The following is a 21,998-nucleotide window of genomic DNA, read 5'->3' on the forward strand; positions in this document are numbered from 1 at the left end:
TCTGTGTTAGATGATTTTATCTCCGTTCGTGTTAGTAATTACGAGATTGCTAGGTACATCTTGCTTGTGGATTTATTCGCGCTAAAAAGCTTGGCTGAAAGCTTTCTCTCCGTATTTCATATGTGATGTCTGGATTTGTAAATTAGTTGTTGGTTTCTTTGGTTGTCAAGAGGTTTAATTCTGAATGTGAGCCCAACCTGCCTCCTCTTATGTAGAGTCTACTGGCTTGGTAGTCTGGCATGTTCTTTATCTATTTTAGTAATTTAAGCTTTTTATCTCTACTATAACCCGGCTTGGTTTATTTCTGTGGGAAGATATGAGATAATCTGTCCTCTTAAGAGGCCTTAGGTTTCCCAAGAGTATTCCTGCAGAGATCTCAGGGGATGTATACATTTGTCCTCTACAGAAAATCTATTTGTTTGGATATAAATTCAATTTTAATTCGTCCAATAATAGAGAAGGTAGTTGAGGCATACATCCTAGGGGTGAGTGTATGGGGCTTAGTAATTTCAGCTCCAAGATCATGAACATGGTCTGAAACAACAATAGCATCGTATTTACAAGATTTAATCACCAGGCAAAGAAGTTGTGCTCTATAAAATGTAATCCTTGAGTAGCAATGATGTACTAGTAGGTAGAAAGAATATGTTCTTGAATTAGAGGTTTAAAACCTTATCCAAGGGATCTGATAAGTTGTATTGATCAGTTATAAACTTTGTAACCCAATTATCTTTCTTGATTGTTGATTTGCGTTCCCCTATGGAGGAAGTCTTATCTAAAGTGGATTTAGAACACAATTATAGTCCCAACCATTATAAGTTTATAGGTGTTCAGATTGGGAATGGATGCAAATGAATTTTGTATAAATTCATATCATCAACTTTTATTAGATGCATAAACATTTATCAAAATCATTTACAGTTAGAATAAGTCCTCATGACCATCGCATTATCTCTAGGATCCAATACTACATCTGATGCTACAAATGGTACTGTTCTATGGCAGCAGGAATTCCCACCCCTCTAGTTTTCTTTGTAAAACTAGAATGGAACATTAGCCAGTCCAGTCTTTTTTTGCAGCGGAACTGTTCCTTACTTAGTAAGTGGTTTCCTGTAAAAATACTATTTTAACATTTAGACCTGTTAGGTGAGAAAGTACTTTGTTTCTCTTTAGTGCATTGATTCAGGGCCTTTAACATTCAAATACCCCACAGTTACTGTCCCATCAGCAGAACACTGATTTTGCAGTTTTGGTGTGTCATAATATAGTCTTAACTGGAAATTGAAATAGTTTAGGTCTTAATTTCCTATTCCCCAAAGAGTTGTTGCCATACGGCTTATTATTACACGTTGATAGTTATAATTATAAGGGTGAGATGGGTGGAGTATAGATCAAGTACGCTCTCTTTGTAACCCCCACACCCACTCCTTTTTGCCTCCCAAGGTGAGGCTAAAACCTAAATACGGTCCAGTCTCTGGCTTGTACCCAGAGACAGAACGCGTCCAAAGCACATCAAAGCACCCATGCGTTAAGGTTAAAGATAGAGATATCATTTACCAAATGCAGTCTTTAAAAGGAAGGAAAAAGAAAAAAAAGAAAAGAATTTTTGCGCAATATATATATATATATATATATATATATATATATATATATATATATATATATATATATATATATATACTATATATATATATATATATATATACCGAATATTCAACAATTTTAGTGCATTAAGATATCCCCAGATAATAAGTAGGTGATGGTGTTAAGATGTGTCCAAAGAACAAGCATAACAAGTCTTAATACAGTAATAGCAATAACAACCAAACCAAAGGGTATGATATTGAACAGTCCTCATTTAAATTTTACATGAAATAATTAGAAAGAAAAAGAGGAGGAGAAAACAATTAAGCACAATAAAACATAAACATTTAAGCCCTAGTAATACTAAGTGATAGTAATAATTAAGTAATAATAATATAAGAATATGAGAATATATACTGATAAAAAACCCGTATTTTAAAACAAATAGATCAGACAGTAGATTATTAATCCTAAGCATCATTTACATATGACTCACTATTATGTATCAGAATAGTCGGGATCCAACTTTCTTAATTCATTTCACCTCCCCTCGCACTTTACTTGAAACATAGGAAATGACCCTGCCATTCCACTTTCAGTTTTGCGGATACAGGAGGCCGTATTTGACATTGGCTTTACCGTAGCCGCTGTTTAATAATATAGAAGCGGCGCGTTTGTGCTTCTATTTGCTGGAGAGAGTCAGGGAGAGCCTTGAATGTGGCAATTTTCATATATAATTTTTCTTTTTTTCACAAGGGTTCCATCACCTCTAACTTAAATGATAATCGTTCAAAGCGAACTATAAAAATCTTGTTAGGGGTCTGGCGGTGTTTGATCAGCGTGCGGTAAGCCGCTGCTATCTCAGATTCTGCTTCAAAATTAAGCCCCGGTGTACAGAAAAAGTTCAGTTGCGAATTTCACGGGGTTTAAACTTTTCGATTCTCCGGCAGGCCTTAATTCTGACATTATACCTTCTACTCCCACATCTTCAGCTTAGCCAGTCCTGTCTTAAGTTTTCTCCGAGTTTTTACATTCGAACGGCATTTTCTCTTTCCGCGGCACAGCAACTGGAGTATTCGGCTAGGTCGATTACGGTAGATGTCTACTTTAAGATGCTTCAATTGATCAATGGCGTGCTCAGTTGCCGAGTTTTTCTCAATAAGCTCTTCAATTTTACCCAGCTGCCTGTAGTTCCAGAGTTTGTACGCTGCCAAGCGCAGCCTTTCATTTGCCTGTTGGTTTCCTGCCCTTGAAGACATTCGGTAGCCTGTTTCATCTCCTGTTTTAATTCCTGTTTCAGTCCTCGGCCTTTGCCTTTCCCCTTTCTCATTGCCTTCGCCTTTCTTTATATCTTGCGTGAGCTCAGTGAGCAACACTTTCAGTTCAGATAGCTCAAATGCCTTCTTGTACCGGGTAGATGAAGCAGCAGACTCTGCTGAAGTTGGTGTCCCCGCTCCAGTCCCGAATTTGCGTAACTGGCCGGACCTCCCGCCTTTTCCAGTTTCAGGTAATCCTCTCCAATCGGCTAGCTATCCACATCTGCACTCCGATGCACTTCGGCCCTCCCCTTTCCTCAGCCGGCGACGATGTACCCGGACCGTGGCCCGGGAGTCTACTTTCGCCCATCGATCCAGGTCTTCTCCAGGGGCCGATTCTGAACTAGGGCTTGCTGAGGCATTTTTGGGATGTAGCTTTGTCTTGATTCTTTGGACCCCTTCGTTGGCCATGTTTATATGTGTTTACATATACTTAGCGTCCCTCTCGGGTTGAATAAATACAGGATTCTCAGAATAATAAGCAAATAATATGAAAATAGCACTGCTACGGAGTTCACTAGACGTCCATCTTCTCGATCGACGAGACCAACTCTCATTTTCTATATTCATAATTCTTCAAAGTACTCCTCTATCTTTCAATGCACTCTCCCTCGCTTGTCGCAAATCTCCATTTGCTTATCGCTTTGACCAACATCACATACTTTCCCGCTTTGAGTGCAGCTTACATAGCTCAACACCTGGTGTTGCAGTGTGGAGGCTCATCATAGTCTCTTTTGAAGCCTGCAATGAAACGCTTTGTTTTTGCTTTCAGTATTTTGTTATTATTTCTGGAGCAACTGGTATCATAATTATACATAAATTGTACTCCAAAAGAAAGGTGAGCAGCCAACACAAGGGAAATCTGTTTTATGTAGTTTACGTTGTCGTTCAGACATGAGATTTTTGTGACTTTTGCTGGATTTCTGACTTTTTTCCACCCAAAATATTTTTCTGAGATCAGTGGGGTAGGGGTTGCCATGTCGGTCATTACAAAACCTTGGGGTAATGGGCGGCATGGCTGTATTATATAATGTTCTTAGTAATTTCACCCAGCTTGTATTTTTTAGCTTAATTTTTTCAAATATTTTAGCCTTTTTGACCTATATAGTTTTGAACCACTACACTTTGCTTGGATATTTAATACACTTTGTATAGTACGGTATTATATAATTGCATCTGCATTTTAACATGGTTGTATAGACTGGCCTTTTTTGTGTTTAACATTTTCTTTGTTTCTGCAAATAAAGCATGTTCATAGTGATGTCTTGTTCAGTGATCTTTATGCAGTATTGTATTTTTGAGTCCTGGACAAACAGGCTTTTTGAGTTCATGAGAAAGTTTTGTAATCACTTCAGTTTTTATTTTCTGGCACCTTTCTGACCATATATTGGCATGTAAACCCCCTCATATGATATACCATTCAACTCATCTTAATTCTAGCTATGCAAGACGTCGATTTTGGGATTATTTTCAATTTTTAGCCATTCCAGCCCCCAATTTGTAGGCCAATTTTAGACCATACTTTGTGCAGGAGATTGGCACTCTATGATAAAGAATACATCAGTAGGTGTCTTCAACAAAAATGATCAAAAGCATGTGAAGTTGTGCCTGTCATCAGCCAACCCCAGGGGTTCACCCACTAATGGAACATGAGTATCAACGTTACTCCTTTCCACAAAACTTCAAAAATATTAGTAATATACACATGTAGAGTATTGTTTATGGTATTTTTGAGGTTGCTGATCACCACCTAGCCCTCTCAAACCAATTCTGTAGTTTAAAACAACAAATTTCAGGCATTAGCATGTGGGCAGTTATTTTCTAACAATTCAAGGTCCATAATTATGAATATGATGTTATTTTTTTGATCTTTTACTAGGATCAAGCTCCTTCAACTGCCCACTGTCAGTAGGGGTGAAATGACAATTAGGGACGGTTTAGCAGACCATTTTATTTATTTTAGTCATGGCTCATATTTAAATCACTTGCCCCTGTGGAACCATATGATTGAGATTTTGTTGTTAATCATGTAGATGGCTTCTCCCAATTAATAAATACTGTTGTTAGCTAGCTAGTACATTGTTATCTCATACAGTGTGCTGCATTATTTAAAAAAAATTAGCTGTTGATAAGGTGAGACAACTAACCCCTTTAGCAATGTTTGAGCTGTGCCTGGCTTTATTTGCTGCTGGATTTCTTAGTTTTCTGCTGCTCCAGAGCATTTGTGGCTTGCCTAACAAAATCAACAATATGGCCATTTTATTCTTTCAGCCTCAACATCTATCAAAGTATAGATAAAGAAGAAAAGATCAGATAATGATATAATATCCTCTCATCAGGAAGTATAATTTAAAAATGATACACAACACCCAAGCTTGTGATCACATTGTTATAATCAGTTGCTTTCTTTCCAATTTTTTTGCCTCTTAATGAGACCTGTTGATGTTGTAAGGAAAATGGGGTTTTGACCTCAATGAATTTGATTATTTAATCCATTTGTTGCCTTATGCAACTTTTTAAAAAGCTGAATTTTATAATGTTCATGATGCCATTCTGTTTGAATTTACATTACCATTTTTAGCAAGATCATATGGCAATCCTTCCTAGTGTCACTCAGGAATGTGTGATGTATTTGTCAACATTCAGTATTTAGAATTCAGAAGTTGAAGCCAGACAGTTTTCACACCTTTGAAACTTAACCACATAGATAATTAGTAAATAACCAAGATTAAATTATTTAACCTAAGGTGAACATTTTCTGTGAGACAATTAATTTTTCACTGTTTTTAAGTCATGTCATCTTTTGAAGAAAAAAACATATGTAACGATGACTGCACCAGAGCATGGTTGTGTTTAGATAGATAGGATAGATAGATGATAGATATAGGATAGATAGATAGATAGATAGATACTTTATTAATCCCTAAGGGGAAATTCACATACTTCAGCAGCAGCATACTGATAAAAACACATTGCTAATTAAAGAGCAACAAAGCGTAGTGCAAGTTAAAAATGCAAGATGGAGAGTGTGATGCAGGTATAACAGTCTATAATCTTGTGTAGTGTTACTGCTTTCACTTCAGGTGGAAATCCGAAGAGTCGAGTAGTGTTGAGGAACAATTCCTGTAGTCTGTCAGTGGAGCAGGACGGTGACAGCAGTCTGTCGCTAAAGCTGCCTCTGTCTGGAGATGATACTGTTCAGTGGATGCAGTGGATTCTCCATGATTGACAGGAGCCTGCTCCATGCCCGCTGGCCTGCCACACAGATGTCAAACTGTCTAGCCTGCGTCACAATAGAGCCTGCCTTCCTCACTAGCTTGTCCAGGCATGAGGTGTCCTCTTCTTTATGCTTCCTCCCAGCACACACCGTGAGAAGAGGGGACTCGCCACAACTGTCTGACATCTGCATCTACTGCATATGTTGAAAGACGCCAGCCTCTAAGGGAAGTATAGAGTTCTGTCCGCTGTACAGAGCATCAGTATTGGCTGTTCAGTCCAATTTATCATCTAGCTGCACTCCCAGGTGTTTATAGGTCTGTACCTCTGCCCACAGTCACTTCGAAAATCACGGGTCTTTTGAGGGCCTGGGGCCTCCTAAAATCCACCACCAGCTCCTTTGGTGTTCAGGTGTAGGTGGTTTGACCTTTTTTTGGCTCTGACTAGTGCTTATTGGTCATTTCATTTCATTTACTTTGCATGATTAAAGCATGATTGTGAAAGAACAACACACCTAAACAGGGGTAATAGAGTGAAATGTAATGTTTGTTTTACCTTTAGGTAAGGGCACAATATCTGGTGCACAAACAATGGACATGAATCAAAATTTAATATGCCTTTTGTATTGTATCTCCAATATGGCACAAATTTTGTTTTATACTGAAAGACATCCTAGTAGGATGCCAGTCGTTTGAACGCTGACACATTTTGAAACTCATGGTGATTAATATTGGTGTAATGGGGCTCAACTCTGGAACAAAGAGTTCCAAACCCAAGCAATCACCACAAAAGGACACCAGTGAAGTATGATGACAGAGAAGATAAATTTAAAATTGGTTAAAGAAACAAACCAGCATCACTGGTCCTAACTTATTAAAGTCTGGCCTGTAGCTGTTATATATGATTTGCTTTACAAATTACTCGCTGAACAAAACCACATTTCCACAAACATCTAAAACTCTCCTTCTCACCTCTCAGACTGTCTGTTGTTTATTCACTGTAGTCATAGTGTCTTCTCTGCTGGGAGATGTCTTTATATCCAATTCCAGGAATAACCTTCAGGCTCAATCTCCAGAAATACTTCATATACTTACCAGGAATATCCTGTGAAAGTCCGGCTACCTTCTTACTGAACTCATTTTGATGGCTCTTTGAATCGCTGCATCCCTTTGCCCCAGTTTGTAATTAAAGGCCCAATCTCCTGTGTACTATATAGGAGCAATTGGTTTAGGGGGTATCTTCTGAAGTAGTCCTTATCTATAAATATATAAATATGTCTATAAATATTCCTTCACTTTTAATGCTGATGAAGTTATTGCCATGTTTATATGGCACATGGCATTATTACTAAAACATCTCCAGTTTCATATGTGGGAGCTTTTTACATTATGGACATTGGTAGGTCCATTATCTGTTGCATTTCCAGTCTATTTAAATTTCCAATATAAGACACATTAAAAACAAAACTACAGTGATTCATGCAGTTTTTTGTTGGAAATTGAAGCTTTATCTTTCTCACAAACACTACAAAATGACTGGATGTCTGCTTTTTGGAAAATACATACCCTTTTATGTCGAAAACATGTAGCTACAACTATCTTTTTGATTTCTGAATGTAGAAAGAAAACAAAATTCCACATGGTCCTATAGATATTGGTTAATTCAGATAAAGCTTATTACAAAGAGAATTGTTTGGAAGGTTGTAGATGTCTGTCACTTTCATGGTAAGTTGAAATAGGATAAAATCCAAAATGATTGCTCTAAAAGTAGTCAAAATATCAGGTACAATGTGGGTTACTGAGATAGAAATTTACAAACTAAGACCCATATAGACCATGCCTTCTTTTAAGATTGCACTGATAATTAGATAAAAAGATAATTCGATAATAGATAGGTTTGGTAGTATACTGTATGTGGGCTTGAGGAAAAGGCATATGTCGATGGATCAGTTTTAAAAGAGTTAAATTATGTTCAGTGATCGAGAAAGTGACGAAGGGATAGGGAAGAAGGAACCGATAAGTTGTGGTTCATTTCAAGAGGTGAATAATGTGCATTTTACTTATGTGTGCATAGCAGAGATCTCTTTTCAACAATTCCAGAAATGCCACTTGTGGATGATTACTTGTGAGTGCTCTATTTTATTAAAAAGTTTCTTCACTTTTTAGACATACAGTCTGAGAAAACTGAGAAAGCAAGTTTTAGTGTTCTGAAAATTAGTTTAGATAAGTGTATAACAAAGGAGGCTTGTTTTGAACAGAAAGGTTTAACTTGGACCTTGGGCCTAAAGAAAAGGAAGGATAGTGATAGAATATGCACATCAGTTGTAAATTTGTGAGACACTTGCAGACCGATTATTAAGCTACCACATTGAGGAAGCAGCATCCACACAGGTATCGAGCAATTTAATAAACACCTCAGATGTAAAAGCCTACGAGGAAGGAAACAATCTAAATGGGTATTATAGTGGATTCTGTAGGGACTCAAGTAATAAGGATGATTAAAACAGGTATTGAAATTTAGGAACAATTAATAGGGCGAACTAATTCATTTCTTGAAACTTTGTCAAAAATACTGTGGGGTTCATACAGGAGAATGATGATCATGGTAATGATGGATGTGTTAGAAACCCAGAATTAAAGGCTGTCAAACAAATGAAATAGTATATAGACAATAGTATATGAATGGTGATATTTGGATAAGCAATTCTGATTAATCTCCCAAATAAAGCTAGTAAGAGTTTGTTAAAAGTCATGTTGTGGAACAACATTTATCTTTATTTCCTTCTATATTAATGTTTAGTTCACTTTGGAGAGTGGAACATTTTTACAATATCTCAAGGCACTGGTGTTAGATAGTACCTTTGTTTTAAGTTTTCTTATTTTTTTTTGTCTTTTTATATTTTTCCTTTGTATAATTTTGGTATTGGTATTTTCTCTCTCATACCCCTTTTCCAAAATGAATAGCTTAGGACCGTAAGGTGTTACCTGAAATTGTAGTCGTAATATTTCACAGATAAAATATAATTGTAATTTGTACATTACATAATGCACATGCTGCCTTTAGACCTAGGGAACCCAGCCAGGTTCCAAGTTTTTAGTTTTTACATAGAGTAGCCACACCCAGTGAGGTGCCAAAGCATGCAAGATGTAGGTAGCAGTTAGGAATTTCACCATACTTAATTTTTAATATTCTGATTTAGCTCCACACGAGCACACGCTTCAATCTCTAACTTGATCAACATGAAAATTGGTTAAACAATGCTACATACCAATTTCCTGAGGAAGATTACAGTAAATCAAACACAAAGTCAAAACAGATCTGAAGACCTACACCAACTATCTCTCTTCATGTTTCTACCTGAGCATCTCTACAGTACACCTGTGCTGGGCAGTTTAATAAGAAGATAAAATTCTTTCAACATTTGATCTCAGTCCTTTCAGTATCTTTGTTGTGTTTCCTATGGGCAGGATGATAAAATTGATGTAGTGGCACCATTTATGGCTCCATCTTGTCTGGAGGCCATGCCATGCGAGGGGTTTCTTTGTTATGATCTGTTATTTTTTTCATTAATTTTTGTGGTTACCCTGAACATATATAGGACAAAATTGCATCTGTTTCATTTCCTTGAGGGTCAATGATTCCAAAAATAACATTAGTTTTCCATTATTGGATGATGTAATTGTAATTGGATTATGCAATGTAATGAGTGCCGGCATTTTGAAGCAGTAGTGTTGGGTTTTCCTTTTAGCAATTACTTCCCCAACCTCTGTGAAGCATGATGACATGTATGATATCATTGATAACAAACTTGTCAGCATGGATACTTCTCCATAAATGATTAATGGGTGAAAACCTAAACTTTGTGCTTGGTGAAACCTCATTTATTGTCTTCTTCCTGAGATATGGAAATTAAACTTTAGTTTTGGTCTTTAATTTTGGATTGTGTTTTCAGCTTTGACATTTTGATTGCTGATTTCAATTTTTACCTTTGGCTTGTTCTGACTATGTTTATATCCCTTTCCTTATCATTAAAACTGAAATAAACAGATTAAAACTAATAAAACTGATTGTCACCCTGAGTCAGCAAACCATCCCTTTTGGCTCAACATAATAAAACACAAGAAGCAACAGAAAAAGATTCATAAATAACATAATACAAAAACAAAAATTGAATCACAATAAAATACAGTACAATGAAAGCAAAAACAATAAAAATAAATCAAAGACAATAAACTAAACAAATACAAAGAAAAAAATAAACCCTTGATTTATGAATAAAACTCCTGGCTATATCATAGCATCTTTCATCTATACATATATAAAATGCAAAGTTGACTGATTGATTGTCTGACTAACTGACTCAATCACTGGTCAACAAAAGCACTATTTCCCATTTAGTTACAAGGCAGAAATTTGGCACTATTGTACATCTAGGACATTAGGTATTCACTAAGAATGGAAATTTAATAAATCAATATTTCATGAGACTCCCCTGCAACAAAAGAAAAACACTAAACACTAAATTCCAAAATGCTGCAGACTAATTTGAGTAAAATTTATGACATTAGCAGAAAAGGAAAATTAGTTGACATGTTTTAACAATGTATTTATTATATGTTAAAATTATATTCACCTGGGATTCTATTATTCCTAGCTTAATAACCTGATTTCTATTAAAAACAATACAGTCTCTAATAAAGTTGTGTTTTGCAATGACCTTTAACAACAGCCAGGGTCAGTTACTAGGAAAAGCTGGAGTTTTACACTAATAGCAAATTGTATGTCGCATGTTTAAGAGTAAGGCGTTACAGTCAACTAATAATATTAGCCCTGGCAAAAAAAAAACAAACAAACAAATTAGTTAGCTAAAATAAAAGTGTGATAAACATATTTACCTCTTTATTAGTCCTTTCCTATTTTCTTATACATTTTTAATTTATTGCTGTGGCACTAGCAGCTATTGTTGACTTAATTAAGATCCTAGAGGCTCTTTCCCCCATCAGCATGCGTTGTATTAGAATAGTTGGGCACATTAAAGGGTACAGTCACAGCCCAGACCAATTATACTATACAATGGCACAAAGGTGTGGAGTCCATCCATACGCCGAAATCAGTCAAATTTGACTTTAATTATTCATAAAGACAGACTTTCCAGAGATTCCAGGGACCACATTATGATAAACTCTAAATGCTTTCCCTCTCATCCCTTAAAACCAGCCCAAGTTCATTACTAGCTGAAGGTAGTTTTTATATATCTTTATACTACATTTCATTTACATTAGAAATGTTTTTTTTTATATCTTAACAATGTTAGAATTAATACTTCAGGTACTGTTTTACCTGGGAGAAATGATGGAACAATAGGTATGTTTATTGCCTAACAGATTCATGAAAAGGTCTTGTACAATACCTTTTTGGGATTTGAATATTCTCCCATATCTGTGTTTGTTTTCTCCCAGTAGTCCAGTAATTTTCCCACTTCTTAAAGATGTGTGTGATAAAGAGTTGTAGGCTCAATTGACCTTGTAGCATGTTGTATGTGATTGTAGCCGTGACAGACAGGTTCCTTATCCAGACACGTTTCCCACCTTGTGTCCAATGATGCAGAGACAGAAACAAGTTCCTCATGACCCTGACATAAATTAACAGGTTAAAATAAAGATACATTAATGTTTACATACTACATAATATATCATGATACATAAATGTTCTGTGCTTTTAGGAAACATGAACAGTGTTCCAGTAAAGCAAGCTTCCTAAAAAAGTTTTTTTTTTTTTGGGGTGAGAAAATAGATTTTACTTCTGCATTTCAAAACATGCGAGGACATTTGGTCAGTAGGGGACATTTATGCCTAAGGTACAGAACAACATGACAGTGCCATACTAGGGGAACCAAATTATTAAAAAGGCGCAGAATGAGGGTCTTTTGAAAATACTTTTAATGTAATTTAATATATTCACTTGAATAAACTGTGTTATATTTATATATTTGATAGAGTTGAACAGTGACAATTCACCTAAACATTTTTGTAGAAATGATCTGATAGTACTTTATGATATAATTAAAAATGATCATATGAAAGCCTGTATGATATAAATTTGATGACACAAGATAAATGGAGGAGAAACCCGCCCAAAATTGTTAGCATCATGAGTTTAAAGTGAAAAGTTGGATATTAAGAAGATAAAAGAAATGGCATAACAGTGACATTTTGCTATATGTAATCTGAGAGTAAATTAGTACAAGTGAAGTAGATTTTTCACAGCAGACTTTATACGTCATTGTGTGGTTTAGTGGTTTGATCAACTGTCTTTCAAACCACAGAGTTACCAGTTGAAGCCCTGCTGTCAAATGTTGTGCAAGTGACTAATCCTTCCTGCATTCCATTTGTAAAACATATTCTATTATGCTGATCCTTGAGTTTCATTGAACAAGGGTATCTTACTACTTTGTAAGAAAATACTTAATTTACTTTTTATGCTATTTCTAACTTACAGCGAAACGGAAGAAGGACAATGAAGAAGCACAATGGAAAATCAGATTATTTTCAACATGAAAACGCCTGGGATAACGCAAACACTTTCTGCAGGTGCTAAAGTCTAAACTCTCAATGATCAAGTCAACTGAGGAACTGGTAGGACTATTCTCTGTTGTATTTTAATAATACTGAAGATATTTAGTTTAGTATATAACTGTTCATTATGTAACCATTAGTAGTATACATAAATAATTTGTTATATTTGTATATTTTTATTTTGCAAATATCCATGGCATTTACCAAGAGCAATTGTTCACACAGAGTTACAAGCCCATTTAGACTGAGTTTAACATTAAAGAAAAAGTACAACTGTAAGTAGTGTAGATCAATTCAGAACAAAACAGATCAGGATGTAGATGTTTTATGATTACAAATGAAGGGCCAGGAACATTTCAGAAAATTGAGTGTACAGAAAATGCAACAATTTAACAACGCCATTTTGGAATTTCAATAGATATTTCTTTTGTTGATTATGGACAACAAGGTTCCTTACTATAACCTTGTTTTTTTTTGAGAGTTTCATAGTCTTCTTTTCTGCTGCAGTATATTTCACAGCTGGTGCTAGTTACAGTTTCATAGTCAACAAATGCACTTCTTTAAATTGGTTCTTGTAGATTACATCTGGTGATTAAAAGATGTTCTCAGCAGACAGAACACACAAGGAGTATAAATAGCATTTGTACCAATCGTAATGTCATGAACATTGTAATTTAAAAATTTCTAAGAAAATCATCAATCTCCTTTTTGTCTCCTCTCCTCCATGGCAGAGTGTTCAGAAATATTACATTTGAAAAATTAAATTTAGTGTTCAAAGACATTTTGGTCTGAGTTTGATAGGGTAATACATTTTAGATGTCACTCTAAAGCAATATAATGTTTTGCATGTAATGTGGTTGTACCTACGTGATTCAACAGATGCGTCCATTAATCCATTGACGATTTTCTGAACCACTCTATCTATTTCTTAGACAGGGAGGCAGTGCCTTTCCAGCAACTTTGTGTGCACAGAGAGGTAACTGCGGACAAGGTGTCATAACTTAAAAGGATGTATTATAGTAATTCTCATTATTTTATCTTTTAAAGAATTTCATAATGAATCGCTACACTGTTAGAGAAATATGGATTGGATTGAGAAAAGAGAATGAAAATGGAATTGATCGATGGAACAACTTTTCAGAACAACATGTATATTCAGTTATTTTCTTCATTGATGTTAAACAATAATGTTCATATGAATATGTACAACTTCAGCTTTACTTTTTAAAAATTAATTTAATGTGTTTTACTATTAGGGTTTCTGGAAAACAGTTGCTAAGCATGGTAAATGTGGACCAGTGTATGTTAACAAAAATGAAATTTGGGCATCAGAAAGTAAAAACTTCAATCAATAAAACAGCACAAGTAAAATGTTAGGAAAAATAATAGACGCCTGTCTGTTTGCTCTGTCTCATTTGTCATTCCAACAGATGGTACATTACAAACAAAGTTTATTACTAATTGAAAGCAGATGGATCAAACTTATTTTTGTGTTAATTAACCAAATACTATTGTGCTATCTATGAGCTAAAGAATAAAAAAAAAAGAAGATTATGCTACCAGAGAAGCAAATTTTATTGAAGAGTAGATTATTTAGGATAGGTTTGGGTGGAGTTTCATTGATAAGGAATTACATTTATAGCCGCATTTGTCCCAAAATTATCAAACTTCTTGCAGCTTTTTAGTTTGTTTCATATGATGATTCAGGCACAGTGACATGTGTTCAAACACCTAATGGACCAAATATTCGTTTTTAAATGTTTTAGTAAAAATTCAAGGCAAAACGATTCAAAAATTGACATTAAAGAAAAGAAAAGTCCTTGTTTAAGAAAGTTCTTTTAAAGCTTTTTATCTTGTTTATGTTTTCATTCACCATACAGTTGTACTTTTTATATCAAAATTGTCAGAAAACTGTATACCAATCTATTTGCAAGTATATTCCAACAGTCCATGTTAGCAGTAAGTCTATTTCTAACTGGTTTAATTAACAATTCAATTTACAGACAAAGCAAGGAAAGTTCTATTACTTGTTAATTTACATGGGGAATAAGACTATAACCATATTCTAGGTTGCTATAAGAAACTAATATTCTATTATTGAATTTAAGCAAAATCTTAAGTTTAACTTTATCATTACTTTCTAACATTGGCTCTTACAACACTGTTAATCTTTATTAAGGACAGCATTATGAGTGACAGTCAAATGTTGTTTAGTGAGATTAACGCCACCAGCAACACATGAACAAAGGTCAAAAAATGCACGCTTTTGGATTAGAAAATTCACATTAAATTAATATACACAACTATACAGGCCTCCAATATAAATCTAAAATCACTTTTCTCCAGTTAAAAAAATGAGCAGGAGAAAATGGTTGGCTGAGTGCCAATTATTGAACTTGACAATGCACACATTTTATGAGAAAAGTGACACGAAGAAGACAGGGCAGATGACCTACTGGAAAAAACAGAGACATAAGCAGGTACAACTACCATTACATTTTCCATTAACAGAGAAATTTCTGCATTTAAATATAAAAGTGTTGACAGCATTTATTTACATAGTTTAGGTACAGTCATTCTCATGTAAGGAAAGGCCAACACTAAGCAGCAGTTAGCAAGTCTTATCTTCATTATCAGTATCATCGTCCCGTGTTGCAGAGAGGGTGTATTTCAGACAGAGAATGTCTTTTACATTAGGAACATTCAGTCATTCTGTAACTGAACAGCTTGATGAGTAACGCCAGTGAACTTATTGATATGCCAAGTATCACATTCATCTTCGCTGTCACTGCCAAGACATGAATTGTTTGTTTTAGTTTGTTTATCAGAAGGATACCAGCTCATTTGAAAAGTCTTGTAGACCCAGATTGGGCATTCATAGAAATAAGGAGATGGTATAAGAAAGAAAAGCTATATGTATAGCATAACAGGTTTTTGTTTTGCTTTTTACTATGTGCAGTATTTCTACAATTTGTTTTTACATTGCTTATCAAACAAACAGCAGGATTTGTGTAATAAGATGTACCTTGTCGCACTTAGGATGTTTAATATGCTGGCATATTGTACTCAATTTAACATCAATGAGCATATCTGTTAGAAGATGTAATAAACTTTCTAGTTCAATATTTTCAATTGCATTGATTTCCTGTAAAATCAGAAGACATGAAACATTTCCCATCCACATTGGAGAAGATGTTGAAAGAGTGAGGCTTTAAATTTCTTGGAGTGACTACCATTGATGAACTGAAGTAGCATAACATATTCGCTCTTTTGTTAAAAAGGCTCAATAGCACCTCTACTTTTACAGATGCTCATAATAACTTGAATTTCTGTATGATTTGGTGTACAGTGGGAGTCCATTCTCACGAGTGCATCACATTCTGCCAGCGTAAAGCAATTTCTAGGGCGTGAGTGAAGGTCATATACAACACTTGTATAAAGAACCTCAGCCATCTTGCACAGCCACTTTCCTCACTCCTCCAGTCTTGCAAACTTTTAGACCTTTTTGACACTCTCACTAATAGATTCAGGAACAGTTTTACCACATATCAAACAGTACATAGAGTGAAGAAGCACAAACAAAAGCATCAAGGGGTTGGGATGCATCAATGACTGATTTGAAACAAAACAACAAGTTTACCTAAAGATCATGGTAACATCTTCTCAGATATTAGTCCAATGCCAGACAGACTCAAGATGATGATTGAGCCCATTATGAGGCAGAAGAGGAGGAAGGGCTGGGATCAGGTGATGTTGTTGAGCCTGATCTTCAGATTCAGAAAAAGAGGAGAGGCTTAGTAATATTAATGACATGACTCAGAGTACTATTACCATTTGATGAGCCTTGTAGTTGTCTCCAAAGTGCATGCGTGTATATACAGATAATTTATGTTTTTGGATTGTGTTTTCCATCTTAGGAGATATGCAAAGCATAGTACAGTTTATGTTTTGTTTTTTAAAAACTTATTTTTTGTAAACCTGAGCACAACATTGTTTGTTCATTAAAAATGCATTATAGAATTATATATAATAATATAATAACTTTATTATGATAAAAGAAGTAAAACACTTTTGGATTAAAAAATTACTGTAACATTTCTATTATCTGTCATCTCTGCACTAGATTTTCTTATCTTTAGCTCAGCTATCTAGTTTATTTTAAGTTTATCTCCCATCTCTCATTTATCTCCTACTATACAGATAATTTAAAAATCACTAATTGATAAGTACAGAAATTGAATTGCTTTCTGTCACATTTTTACATGTTCTCATTGTTCCTTTTGTGGATTCCCTTCTGAGACTGGCTTTCTTTTACATTTCCAAGAAATGCCAAGAATTGTTATCAAATATAAACTGGTATGCTGTCTTGGGTGGGGTCCATACTTTTTTCTGCTTTTCCTGGCCAATAAATCTGGAGTTAAAGAATACAAGAGCATATGATAATTCTTTATTATTGACAAATATCAATTGAAAATATAATTATGGGTGGGTTTCTTTTAATAACAATGGCTGCTGTTAACTTGTACTGGATAAAATCTTCAGGATACTATACAGTATCTAAATGTATAAATGAGTAACAAAGCTTATCGTAAATATTTGTGATTTACATTTTGTGCCAAAGCTTTGAACACCAATCTTTTTCCATTTGTGTTTTTCTTTTACTTTTCTTTACTTTTACTTGCAGATTTAAAGTTAAAGGTATTCAGTGCTAGAAGGGGCTGGGATGGACTGTGTTATGATAATGAAATCTGGTTTGATGTATGCAGCACCTTGCAAAACTCGTTATCACTGGGTCTGTGAAAAGATAACATTACAGAAGTGATATATAATATCTAGGTGTATTAAAATATATACGTTTTCGTCATTTATATTTATTTAATATGCTTTCTTTAATTTATTTTTAAATGTTTTGGCTCCAAGAGATGTTGAAGAAAACATTAATGTCAAGTGTAAATGTGTTATTCATTTAAAATAAATCAATAAATAAATAAAGGCAAAAACACAAATTGTTGAAATATTTTAAAGGTATTTACTTTTATGTATTATTTTACCATACAGCCCCTTTGCATATTTTTGCTTGTTAAGTTTTAGTACAAAAACAACCATACTACTGATATCATGTGGTCTGGTTGTGTGGTGGACAGAAGCTGAAAGTCGGAACGGCTAAAGAAACGTGAAACCAATATAAAATAAAAAGTACTTTATTCTGTGAGTTAGAGAGAGACTGTAGCCTCAGCCCCGCCGCTGTCAATGCTTCCAGTCTCTGGCTGGTCAAAATAGACACTCTGCCAATATAAGAGAAAATTCCTCTCTTATATTACCTAGCTTATTCATTAGCCAAAGAGAAAAAACATGACAGTTCATCTTAAGGTCATACATAGATTGCTTTAAGTTACGTTTACATCCTGATTATTACATGCAAGAGTGCACAGAGTTTCTTATCCAAATAAAGAGCTATTAGGGCACTCACATTCCAAAAAATACGCTGTCATCAGCACACACACACAAGACCAGTTTAAAGCAGTTTCTTATAGTCAGCATTTTCTCATAAAAGAACGCAAGTCAGTCTCATATTCTGTGCATAAACTTATTTCCTTTTCTACCTAAATGAAGATCAAATCATATAGAAGTAAAAAATCATATAGCTCTCTTCAGCATGATTAATATAAAATACAGTCCTTGAGTTAAATACTTATAATCATTATAGTTAATGTTTTTCTTCCTCATGACCATATATACTACCATGAAGGTCTCCTTTGAATAACTTGATCTTGAAATGTCCAGACTTTTAAAGTTGCATGTCTTTTCAGAGTATATATTGTTTCTTTTGTCCTCCTGTTTTTATGTTTAAGGCAGTTTGTTCTTTTTCTCATTTTTTTTTTGCATTGTGTTGTTTATTTTGGCATTTTTCTCACTTCATCACTAGTTTGGTAATACTGCTTTTGGGTCTCGCTTGTTCAATGTCTAACTGCTGTCTGTGTGGAATTTGCACCTTACAAGTTTATCTGTGTTTTTCTCCCAATTCACCAGTCTTACTCAACATCTAATAAATATGGGTATTAGAATAATGATGATTTTTAAATTGTGCCTGTATGCGTGGGTGTGTGTTTGAGTTGACTTATACACATATTTATATAATATCACACAAAGGCTGTGCATTCCTTCTACTTTTGTATTATGAAGATAACCAGAGGGATTTCTACTTTGATATTAATGTTTGATTATCCCAGAGATAATTCTGTTATCTCAATCTGAATTTGCACTTTGTTGTGATGTATTTGAACCATTTGGGGGGACTTCCAATCTGAAGAGCAAATACTTTCAAAGATGTCATCTTAATATGTCACCTTACACTTAACAATGGTGCTTTTAGCAGTTTGTTCACTCAGACAGTGAAGAGTCACTTGTGTCTTGTGACCACTAGCATCCTCTTAAAGTAGTTTTCTGTTTCATGATCTGTGGCTTTTTCAGCTATGCAGCCTCTACATACTGTGGACATTAAAATGAAAAAATCACCTTTAAACTATGTCTTTTGTTGGAGCTTTATAAGATTACGTCTTATTTAATTTACACCACAACAATGTCTTTGTTGTCATTAAGTTTGGTTTCCAAATCTCTATTTCACAAGAAAAACCTCTTTGGTCTCAGTCTATTTAATGAAAGGAAAGAAGAATTCCAAATTGGAAAATCTACGAAAAAACACAAATCAATCTCACAAAAATAGTCTGAGAATAATTTTTAACAGTATGAAAAACAGTGGTAATACATGCAGACCACCTGACCAGAATAAATAAAGCTATAAGTATTTAAAAATTCTGTTACTTGTATGGATGATTATTACATTGATAATATTCAGAAATGATAACAATTAGCAAAGTACATTTGAATATTGTCAACCATAATGCATCTAGATAAATGCTGACTGATGATAGTTTCAGGTGACACACAGAGACTTGTTAGTTGGCTTAAAATATTCTAGTTCAATAAACTGCTTTTAGTCATAATTCTGTGTAAATATGGCTGCCAGGTTGTGCTTCCTTGCATGACCTCTTTTCAGTCCATGGTGTGTGTGAGATGATCCATCACCATTATGGTGAGAGAGAGAGACAGAGAAGTGGCAAAGCAAACCAAATGTTTACATTCTTTGTCCAAACTTACACTAATAGGGTGTTTATGCTATAGAATGGCTCTGATTCAAAACCAATCACAAACAGCCATACTAATAGACCACAAGCACACAATACCTTTCACACCTGCCCCCAAAACAACTTGTTGAGTTGATGCTAACAGCCAGGCAGTTTGGCTTTCCCATGGGGTTTATAGAGAGAGTCCTGCAGAGAATCACTTGCCAAACTAGTCATGAAAATTTAAACCCTGTCATAAAATTCTTCAATCAGTCCCATAGACTGTGGGTTCTTTAAACATGAAAGCTTCTTACCAATTAAACACTAATATTACATTTGTTTGTCTAAGTTACAAATAAAGACATACAAACATTTATTAATTTGTATACAAAATTTCTCACCATAACACTAACCTAACTATAGAAAATAAAAAGAATAATGTGGAATGACCGTCAGACTCTCCAAACACTATCAAAATAGACACTCATTTTTTTGTGGTCAAGCTTTTTATTGATCAAATGAAAAATGAATACAGCCAAAGAAAACCAATAGAAATAACAACTTTAATAACCTCAAGATGTACAAGTGTAGAAATTTAACAGCAAAACAGTATTTGTGCAAATGAACCAAATAAATAACATTAGAACAATGAAAACAGTGAAGTCTGGATGTATAGCCTTAACAATCCTTGCTCTAAAGTCACAAAGCTAAAACAATACTTTCTGTAAAGATAAAGATAATTGCCTGTGTCACAGGAGGATTCATTTTGAGCTGATGTATGGACGGTTTCTTCAACATCCAGGTGAATTAAATTTACCTGACAGAATGGAGACTGTCTCTGTTTCTCTGATGTCTCACTTAGTTCTTCAGATGATTTGTTCTTTATGGCAAAAGGCACTTGTGCTGTTCATACCTCGGTGATGTTGCTAAAGATGTAATTGGCTAGCCACCGTTGATATGCTACCAAACTAAAAAGCTTTGATCATAAGTTTGGGAAAAACACTTCAGCTTGTCATGGGTGTTTTATCTGGTTTTCCTCTGTTCCTTCGGGAAAGAATTTCTCCATCTTACATTTACGCTTATGGAATATCTGTGTTCTAATCTAAGATTATAATATACAGTAGACAATAAAAAAAACAAAGTGTGAATAGACTTTAAAAGGTAAAAAGTGGCCTTGAACAGTGCCTCTTAAAGAATTGCTCGTCAAAGAGTTTTACAGCACTGCTTTGTGTCTTCAGAGTTAACTTACAGGACATCATAATCTGTCTGAGCACAAACATGAAAAAGGAATATGTTTTCACTTTAATATAGTGACCCAGTCCCAAAATGAGCCGAATTTCTACTCATACCAATTATGAGCTTTAAGCTAAAAACTGAGGTTGATTTTTGATAAAAACTTTGAGCTTTGCACCTATTAGTTGGTTGTCCTAATGTACTGCCAACATGAAAAGAGGCAGTGGATAAAACTAGCTAAGTGTTTTACCATGTTACTAGGAACACTCCAGATGTAATAATCAATATGACAGGTAGCACATCTTAGTTATTTTCTTAATGGGGGCTGGAAGAAACAACAAAAACCAGCTATGCAAACTGTTACCCAAAACCTTTACCTGTCTTGCTGTCCATACTGTACCCCACTTATTTAACTGAGGAGCCTTATCAGCAGGCTACTTTGCTGTTTTTCTACCTTTTGATTTAAACCAAGTTTGCCAATTGTGCAGCGGATCACTGAAAGTGCCCTTGTACCCTTAAGAAAACACAGCTAAATAAGGATAGATCAGTCTTACTCATTAGCTACACAATAATCATATAGAGAATGGCTTCAAACTTTTACTTAACAATCATGTTTTATTTCTTGGGCTCTAATATCCAAGAAAATGTAAAATATAAGCAATACAAAAGAATAAGCTACCATCTTACAATTTATGTAATCTTTGTTTAATTCAGATGCCATTTCCTGGATCGTCCAATTTTGGTTACATATAATATTTTTAAGCAAAAGATGAAAAAGAAAGATTTCTTGATAGATATAGAGTTCCTTCCGAAAGGTTCAGCAACTAAACTGCATATAGAAAGTGTCAATTTCTGCAGTTGTGCTGTGCTCTTTTACCAAACTGTCAGAAGAGCAACACCTTAACTAAAAACTATTTTTTTGCAAACAAAGTATCTAGTGAAGTAAACTG

The 21,998-nt window shown here is 34.7% G+C and overlaps 1 protein-coding gene across 1 annotated transcript in view; it reads left to right on the forward strand.

The window, feature by feature from the left end:
* The first annotated feature begins 3,001 nt into the window (after positions 1 to 3,001).
* LOC120534910 overlaps positions 3,002 to 21,998 on the forward strand; it is a 64,656-nt gene continuing 45,659 nt past the window's right edge. Inside the window, exons 1-3 of the mRNA XM_039762417.1 lie at positions 3,002 to 3,055; positions 13,739 to 13,840; positions 13,948 to 14,026. Coding sequence (XP_039618351.1) covers positions 3,002 to 3,055; positions 13,739 to 13,840; positions 13,948 to 14,026 — 235 coding nt within the window. The remainder of the gene's footprint in view (positions 3,056 to 13,738; positions 13,841 to 13,947; positions 14,027 to 21,998) is intronic.

The sequence above is a fragment of the Polypterus senegalus genome, chromosome 9 (genome assembly GCF_016835505.1).
Source record: "Polypterus senegalus isolate Bchr_013 chromosome 9, ASM1683550v1, whole genome shotgun sequence".
Classification (NCBI taxonomy): Eukaryota; Metazoa; Chordata; class Cladistia; order Polypteriformes; family Polypteridae; genus Polypterus; species Polypterus senegalus.